Source organism: Lontra canadensis, unplaced genomic scaffold, assembly GCF_010015895.1.
Source record: "Lontra canadensis isolate GAN:19392208 unplaced genomic scaffold, GSC_riverotter_1.0 scaffold2, whole genome shotgun sequence".
NCBI lineage: Eukaryota > Metazoa > Chordata > Mammalia > Carnivora > Mustelidae > Lontra > Lontra canadensis.
This window is the reverse complement of record NW_022630996.1, coordinates 61,211,431-61,220,641: the sequence shown is the minus strand read 5'-3', so window position 1 is coordinate 61,220,641 and position 9,211 is coordinate 61,211,431. Positions and strand designations below refer to the sequence as shown.

The window sequence follows — 9,211 nt, the reverse complement described above, 5'->3', positions numbered from 1 at the left end:
AACAGTGTACAAAATCAGAACTTTTAGAAGTCCATAGGTATACCACAGCAGCCTACAGGGTTTGGAGACTCAAAGCAGGGTTGTGTGCTTGAGACAGAAATGCTCAGTCACAGGCCAAATGAGCATGGAATACTGATGGAGACCAGGGAGGCAGGAGTGATTGACTGCTTTTCCCTAAGAGTGCATTGAGGAGTGGGGCCCCAAGTTTTTGGCTCTGGGGCCAGCAATGGGAGGACACCATTTTCATTCTCGTCCTCCATAGCTGTACGGAGAGCTTTCAGGGAACAAAAGCTACCTGGAGCAAACCTGATCAGATTACTTAGCCTGGCCCCTGGCAAGGGCAGTACAGTTCTGCCTCAGGCAAAGACACTTGAGAATCATTGCAATAGGCCTCTCCCCGAGAAGATCAGCAAGAACATCCAGCCAAGACCAAGTTCACCAATCAATGAGAACTGCAAAACTCCAGTGCTAGGGGCAAATAGCACATAGAATTCATGATTTTTTTCCCCAATGATTCTTTAGTCTTTCAAATTTAATTTTTTTCTCTTTCTTTTTTCAACCAATTTATTTTATCAACTCTTTTTAAAAAATCTTAATTTTCACTTTTACAGTTACATTCTATACTTTAATTGTATTTCATGAAGTTTAAGAGCATGCTACTAAAGAATGAATGGTTCAACCAGGAAATTTTAAAAGTTTTAAAAATTCATGGAAACAAAAATGAAAACATAAATGTTCAAAATCTTTGGGATGCAGCAAAAGTGGTCCTAAGAGGAAAGTATATAGCAATACAATCCTTCCTCAAGGAACAAGAAAGTTCTCAATTACACAACCTTAATTTACACCTAAAGGATCTGGAGAAAGAACAGCAAATAAAGCCTAAACCCAGCAAGAGAAGAGAATTAATAAAGATTAGAGCAGAAATCAAAGAACTAGAAACCAAAAGAACAGTAGAACTGAGCAGGGAAAGTAGGAACTGATTCTTTGAAAGAATTAATAAAATTGATAAAACCCTGGCTGGACATAGCAAAAAGAAAAGAGAAAGGACTTAAATAAATAAAAATCATGTTTGAAAGAGGAAAGATCACAACCAACACCAATGAAATACAAACAATATATAAGAACATAATATGAGCAACTCAATGCCAACAAATTAGGCCATCTGGAAGAAATGGATGCATTCCCAGAAACATATAAACTACCAAAACTGAAACAGGAAGAAATAGAAAACCTGAACAGATCCATAACCAGCAAGGAAATTGAAGCAGTAATCAAAAATCTCCCAACAAGAGCCCAAGGCCAGATGGCTTCCCAAGGGGAATTATACCCAACATTTAAAGAAGAATTAATGCCTATTCTTCTGAAGCTGTTTCAAAAAATAGAAATGCAAGGAAAACTTACAGACTCTTTCTATGAGGCCAGCATTATCTTGATCCCCAAATCAGACAAAGACCCCACTGAAAAGAATTACAGACCAATATCCCTGGTGAACATGGATGCAAAAATTCTCACCAAGATACTAGCCAATAGGATCCAACAGTACATTAAATGGATTATTCACCAAGACCAAGTGGGATTTATTCCTGGGATGCAAGGGTGGTTCAACACCTGCAAATCGGTGTGATACACTACTTTAATAAAAGAAAGGACAAGAACCATAGGATCCTCTCAATAGATGCAGAAAAACATTTGACAAAGTACAGCATCCTTTCTTGATTAAAACTCTTCACAGCGTAGGGATAGAGGGAGCATACCTCAATATCATAAAAGCCATCTATGAAAAGCTCACAATGAATATCCTTCTCAGTGGGGAAAAACTGAGAGCTTTATCCCTAAAGTCAGGAACATGGCAGAGATGTCCACTATGACCACTACTGTTCAACACAGTACTAGAAGTACTAGCCTCAGCAATCAGACCACCAAAAGAAATAAAAGGCATCCAAATCATCAAAGAGCTCAAACTCTCATTTTTAAAAAAAAAATTTTAAATTTTTCTAATTTTTTTAAATTCGCAAAATTCATTGTTTGTACACCACACCCAGTGCTCTATGCAATACGTGCTCTCCACAATACCCACCACCAAGCTCACCCCACCTTTCACCATGACCTCCAAAATTCTCTTTCTTTGCAGATGACATGAAACTCTGTGGAAAACCCAAAAGACTCCACCCCCAAATTGCTAGAACTACTACAGGAATTCAGCAAAGGGAGGATATAAAATTAATGCACAGAAATCAGATGCATTTCTATACACCAACAACAAGACAGAAGAAAGAGAAATTAAGGAGTCAATCCCATTTATAATTGTACCCAAAATTATAAAATACCTAGGAATAAGCCTAACCAAAGAGGCAAAGGATTATACTCAGAAAACTATAGAACACTCATGAAAGAAATTGAGGAAGACAAAAAAAAAAAAATGGAAGAACACTCCATGCTTGTGGATTGGAAGAACAAATTTTGTGAAAATGTCCAAGCTACCTAGAGCAATCTACACATTCAGTGAAATCCCTGTCAAAATACCATCAACTTTTTTCACTGAGCTGGAATAAATAATCCTAAAATGTATATGGAATCAGAAAAGATCCTGAATAGCAAGACAAATGTTGAAAAAGAAAACCAAAGTTGGTGGCATCACAATGCCAGACTTTAAGCTCTACTGCAAAGCTATAATCATCAAGACAATATGGTACTGGCACAAAAACAGAGACAAAGCAATGGAATAGAATAGAGATCCCAGAAATGAACCCTCAACTCTATGGTCAACTACTCTTTAATGAGGCACAAAAGAACATCCAAAGGAAAAAAGACAGTCTTGTCAACAAATGGTGTTGGGAAAATTGGCCAGCCACATGTAGAAGAATGACACTGGACCATTTCCTTACATCATACACAAAAATAGACTTAAAATGGATGAAAGACCTAAATGTGAGACAGGAATCCATCAATATCCTAGAGGAGAACACAGGCAGCAACCTCTTCAACCTCAGCTGCAGCAAATTCTTGCTAGACATATTTCCGAAGGCAAAGGAAACAAAGGCAAAAATGAACTATTGGGACTTTATCAAGATAAAAACCTTCTGCACAACAAAGGAAACAGTCAACAAAACTAAGAGGCAACCCACAGAATGGGAGAAGATACTTGCAAATGATATTTCAGATAAAGGACTGTTATCCAAGATCCATAAAGAACTTATTAAACTTAACACATAAACAAATAATCTAGTCAAGAAATGGGCAGAAGACATGAACAGACATTTCTCCAAAGATGACATACAAATGGCTGAGAGACACATGAAAAAAATGTTCAACATCACTAGTCCCCATCAAAATATTAAGTCAGAGGCAAGATCATTTTTCAGAGAGAATTGCAGAGATTAAGGCAATAATCGCCAATTTGTGAGATGCTGACTAATAATTTTTATCCCATTCAATTCCTTAAATATGGTCAGTGCAAAAACCAGTGCTAACTCCCAACTGCATTTTCCAACCTTCACAATGATCTCTTTCCTAGAAGAGATGAATCAAGTTCCTTGATTCCTTGATTCATCTCTAGTTCTTTATTTGTGCATCACTTATTATTGTTCCTGTTTACTTGGACTTCCCAGATCCTGCTTGATTTCAGTGAAAGGAGCAACAGTTTGTTAATTCTCCACCACTGTGTCACAATCTAGTCATCTGGAATCATGGCAACCTTTCCTGCTAGGACTTGAACCTCACCTATTATATTTACAACCTCAAGCTGTTAGGTCCTGAAACAGCAGGTGGCAACCCTCTATTTGTTTTGGGAAGGAATAAAAACACAAGATAAATCTTTAGGAAATCAAAGAACCTAAAGATTTATATTTTTATTCCTATACCCTCTGTTACGTTATCATGTCCTTGGCATTGGGGCTGGAGGGGGAGGGGTTCCAATGCCCCTAAGTGATTATTACCCCTAAGTGAAAGACACCTTGTTGCATATAGTGGTAACAGGGAGTCTTTTTAGATTTTGGAATCAGATTAACATAGCATCTGTGTATCCTTTGACTAACTAGTAACACAGAAATCTGCCCAGAGCAGAGTAGGAGAAGGTTTTCTAGCTGGTCTAGCCTACAAGAGTAGCCCTGTGAGTTGGTCTGATAACTGCATTTTAACCAACAGTATTCACCATGTATGCAGCAGACCCACTATGGTATGAGGAAACTCCTGAAAGTAGTGTTATTACAGGTAAGCTCAGGGGTTTGGATCTAATTCATGCAACCAACAGCAGGTAACTATTCTCTTTTTGAGTAACAGCTCCAGGCTTCTCATACAAAACAAGTATCTGATCATGGAACCAGGTAATTATGCAGCCCAGGCCATCCTTCATAAACAAGGTATCATCAGATCCATAACCAAGTCTACCTTAAGACCAAGTCTACCTTAAAACACTCCAGGAAAGAATATATAAAAGAACATATTGAGACATGCCATAAGGATCCAGCATTATTTAAATGGGTTGCTCACCTGAAACCCAGAGCATAGGTATGTTCTGTATTTATAGAATATGCTTAATAAAATCTTACTGAATAAAGAATGACCACATGAACCTGTTCCTAGCAACAGAAGATTCCTACTATATAGAAGGCAATCAAATATTTTCTGAAATAAATTTTACCCAACATTAAGCTTCATTAATAATATTTATTTTAAAGGTCCCTTTTTATTTGTAACAAATATAAAGTCATCAATGTTTTACAAATTGTCAAAAATGCTTTAAGTACAAAAAAAATACATTAGTAAAATGAAAGTTATATTGTATTATTCGCTACAGACTTAATACTGTCGACATGCACACCATATTTCGGAAAAGCTCATGCATTAGTGGAAAAGAGAAGAAATGAGATAGAACTGCTATGCTGGCTGATTACAAATTCATTGCTTCAGTCAGTTTCCTTTCTTCAGGGATACCATTTACCTGGAGGGTGGAAGAACGAACATGTGCATGAGTTAGACAGGGTGCAGACACTTTTAGATTTTGAGCGAAACAAAATATGACAAGGAGTAATTTTCTATCTTCTTAATGCAATTTAAAGGAATTATGTTGACATTCTTTCTCTGTATTAAAAAAGAAAGAAAGGAAGAAAGAAAAGAAAGAAAGAAAGGAAGAAAGATTCTAAATCAGTCCTTTCCTTCTTAGGCCAAAGCCGTTAATGGTTTGTACCTCTCAGAAGGTATGGTCTGAAAATTCCTCCCACAGTAAACAAAAAGAATGGGGTTGACTGCAGGACGTAGGACTGTACCTTTTAATCGTGGCTTTTTAGAAAATATCGTGTGGGCTGGAAGGGCAAAGAAAATGAGAAAACCTGAAGGGGCATCAAACCTAATGGCTTGGGCCTCGTCCAAAAGGCAGTGCTATTGTTGGCCTGTAACTGCTCTATTATCCCAGCGAGAGTTTAAGTCCAGGATTACAACACCAACAGCTAGTTTATTTCTTAAACTTTTGGTGATCATTAGAAAGAAAGAAAGAAAGAAAGAAAGAAAGAAAGAAAGAAAGAAAGAAAGAAAGAGAAAGGAAAGAAAAAATTAACTAAATAAAACAAACTTCAAAATATACTCTTCCTGCAAATTCCATATGAGTAGCTACAAATAAAATTACTTGGTATCCAAGAGACAAACCCTGTGTTTAAATTGTCTTCATAAAGAAAACTGTGACCTCACATGGTGCTTTGAGGTAGTTGGAAAGAGCAAATTATGATTTCAAATGTGGGTGCCTCTTTGTGGTACTGGGATGACCAGGAAAAGCTGTTGTACCCAGGAAAATACATAAAGAGCACTAAGTCCGTGGATGTGCATACAGAGCAGAATAACTTGGACACTGAAAAACAAATTATTTTTTCATTCAAACAAACAGAATGGGAATAAGGAATGTAACCTGCCCATTCAGCTCTTCTCTCTGGGAAGCAAAACTCTACTTGGTTGTACGTTTATCAGAGACAGAAACACAACAATCTATCATAATTACAAAAAAATGCTAGGGTGGTCTCTCTCCCTTTAGCCCTTAGATACTTTGGAGACTCATCGAAAACAACAATGACAAGAAGAAAACAACCAAGAAGAGATAGTGCACTTTAGTCCATAATGTGGTCCAAATTACAGAAAAATATAAGAAAACAAGGAGGTAATAGGCTATCGCATTAACTAAAAAGGAGATCAAAGCTTCCTTGACTCAAAAAAACTCCTGCTCCCCAAAATCTGTTTCAGAAAAATAATCTAAAAAATTGGGTGGAACAACCTAAAAATCCCCCAGGGAAATTCTTTGGCTCTTACCCCATTTGCTCAAGCATAAACTGTCCTTGTAGTTATAAATACTGCCTATTACTAAAAACTAGCACATTAACAAGTCTACTTGCTGAAAATCTATACCGCTATCAAATATGTCTCTCTAATATCATCTACTCAGGCTCCCTTATTTCCTCTAAGGGACAATAAGTAAAATCTGGATTTTTTAAACACACAAATAAATTATTTACTGTTTTACTAGAAACTGTCTCCCTTCTACTCACGCGTTGCATGAAATAATTAAGAATCAGAGGAAAGGCATCTTAGAAGAGTTAGAAGTTTATGAATTTAATGAAGGAAATGTAGAAATATTCCTTTAAATGTTTTCTTCTTAAAAAAAAACGGGCAATTAGTGCTAATAGGGATTTGTTTTTTGTCTTTGCTCTTTAGGTAACAGATATTTTATAACTAAGTTTGTTCCTTCATCAATCTCCTGAATGCTTACACAGTAGCACCACGACATCAATATATTGAACACCCTTGTTGAAACATGTTAGCATTTAATTAAAACAAGTGATCAAAACTGTAGGGGAAAATTCTGATAAACATTATCTCGTAATTAAAATCTGAAGAACAATTTTATTATACTTGCCTCAAATCTTTGAAAAGTTGTCAAACGAAAATCTCCTTAAATTCCCGAAAGCAGTAATAGAGAAAATAATTTTTGAATGAAAACATCCAATAAATTTCTATATGTGCCTAAAGTTTTTAAGAGACTTACTTAATAGCTTCCCTACTACAATACCACTATTCACACTCAGAATTCCACATCCAACTTACATTTTTAAAACTTCTCTTGCTTTTCCAAGAGAGCCACAAAAGGCATTACTGGTTGCCTGGCAATTAGAACTAGGAATCAACCACTAATTAGAAGACAATCATGAATAAGTTATCTACTTGGTACCTAGATGAATGAAATAATTGGCTGTGGAAATTTTTTAGGGACACTTGAAAGAAATAAACTTAAAGAAAGCAAGTCTTAGGGAAATAGAATAGTCAAGGAAGAATCGTCCGCCATCTTGTTGTCACCGGTCATGTTATAACAGCTTTTTAAAGTGGCATTAAAACCAGGCCAACCATTTCTCATTTATCCCCCTGAAGCCTCAGTGATTAGTCACAATGGTTTCCTTTTGTAAGAGTCAGTTTCAAGCTGCTCACTTACTGAGACAAATCCTGGATGCATCCAAGCTAAGAATCTTTCATACCAAGGGGAAGAATAGGGAGCTTCGCTGAAGGAAGGGAATTTTCCTCAGTCTTCCTTAATTAGACAGGACCTCCATGGATGCTTTTGCTCTAAGATCATTTACCCTGTGTTTATCACTCTGATGCCAATCTATGCAATAATCTAAGTTATTATTCTGAGGTTCTAACTCTGATTAAGGAATGACACAACTGTTTTGCCTTAGTCAATGCAGCTAAAGGTTCATAAATTATGTGGTACTATAATAGTCTCTTAATCTGTTAGCTTCATACATTAATATCAACTTACTACTTTCAGTACTTACCTGTAGTCTGCTGTTGGGGAATCTGAGTCTGATGTGGCAAGTTCCTAGAAATGATTGACATTTTTGAGTAAAACGGTGTTTGTTTATACACATACAAACAGACAGCAGCAGACCTACTAGAATGAAAAATTTTATACCTAAGAAGATCCCAGAAATCATCTAACCCAGCCTACCACCATGAGTTCATGCATGAGAAATCTAAGGTCTGAGGAAGATAAATAATAATATTTGATAACATTCAGAAAGTTCCTACTGAACACTATGCTCTACCTCATAACAACCCTATGAGGTAGGTATTATTTTTCCCAACTTACAAATAGGCTTAGAGGTCCAAGGCTCATAGTTAAGAAGTGGCAGATTAAGATGTGAACCCAGGGACCCCAGGGCTTGCACTTAGAACATGTACACTTTCAGATCCAGGTCTAGAACATATAAACACACTCACACCCTCTCCCCGAACACATACATACCCATCTTCATTCATTATGCCAAAACTATGCTCTTCTATCCCTGCCCAGGCAATGACACTGGCCATCCACCCAACTGTACTAGTGAAGATGCAGAAGTCATCATCGACCCTCCCCTCCTTCCCTTCCTACATCCCAATCTTGGGAACTCTGGACGATGCTCCTCAGTCTCTCTTTGTATCTGTCCTCTTCTTCCCACCCGTGTTAGTTGAAGCCATCACCCTTTCTTACTTGGAACTTTACAACTGAACTGAATTTTTTCCTTAGTTCCATTCTTCTCCCTTATGATCAGCTGTGCACATTGTTCTCAGATAATCTTCTAAGACACAACTCCGATTACGTCATTCAAACAACACACATTTCATTACTTCCTTATGCAAATTAAGTCTGGCTCAAAAGACCATCAGTATATCGGGTCCCTACATGGAGCTCCCCCAACCCTGTCTGCCTGAAATAGAACCACTGGCATCATGGCCATGACTATCTCTTGTACCCAACTGCTCCCATTTGTGCTTGCAAACTCAGCTTAAAGTTTGTTACAATGAACACGAGTTACTCTTGTAACTTAAAACTATCCCACAAGGAATGTTAATAAAAAAATTTTAACTTATTATTTGTTTTAATTAAAAAATATCTCAAGTACCACTTGTTCTAGCCTCCTCACCCTCAAAGCACTGCCTCCCTACTAGGTTACCATATAGTGTGGTTTCATACACATGCAGATAGTTGTTGTATTTCTCATCACATCATGTTTCTTGGCCCCAAAGTGCCTTACCAGTAAGAACCCCTATTTTGTTCAGTCTCCCCAACAGTAAGCATGCAATAAATAGATTTTGAATGAACATATGCACAACTGCAGATAGTTAGAAAGATTCACATAAAATACATACATTTATTAATGTTCATATTCATTTAGTTTCAAATTTTAATATTAAA

The 9,211-nt window shown here is 36.9% G+C and overlaps 1 protein-coding gene across 7 annotated transcripts in view; it reads right to left on the bottom strand.

Annotated features, from left to right (window-relative positions):
• Positions 1-4,645: 4,645 nt before the first annotated feature.
• SGCE (sarcoglycan epsilon) overlaps positions 4,646-9,211 on the bottom strand; it is a 66,973-nt gene continuing 62,407 nt past the window's right edge. For 4 of the 7 annotated variants that reach the window (XM_032874913.1, XM_032874933.1, XM_032874932.1 and 1 more), the window contains 3 exons: positions 7,809-7,852; positions 6,896-6,930; positions 4,646-4,939 (listed from right to left, as the gene is read on the bottom strand). In XM_032874913.1, the coding sequence (XP_032730804.1) occupies positions 4,889-4,939; positions 6,896-6,930; positions 7,809-7,852 (130 nt within the window). In that variant the 3' untranslated portion in view covers positions 4,646-4,888. Of the gene's footprint in view, positions 4,940-6,895; positions 6,931-7,797; positions 7,853-9,211 lie in introns of those variants that run through there. The other 3 variants (XM_032874928.1, XM_032874926.1, XM_032874925.1) reach the window with 2 other exon arrangements.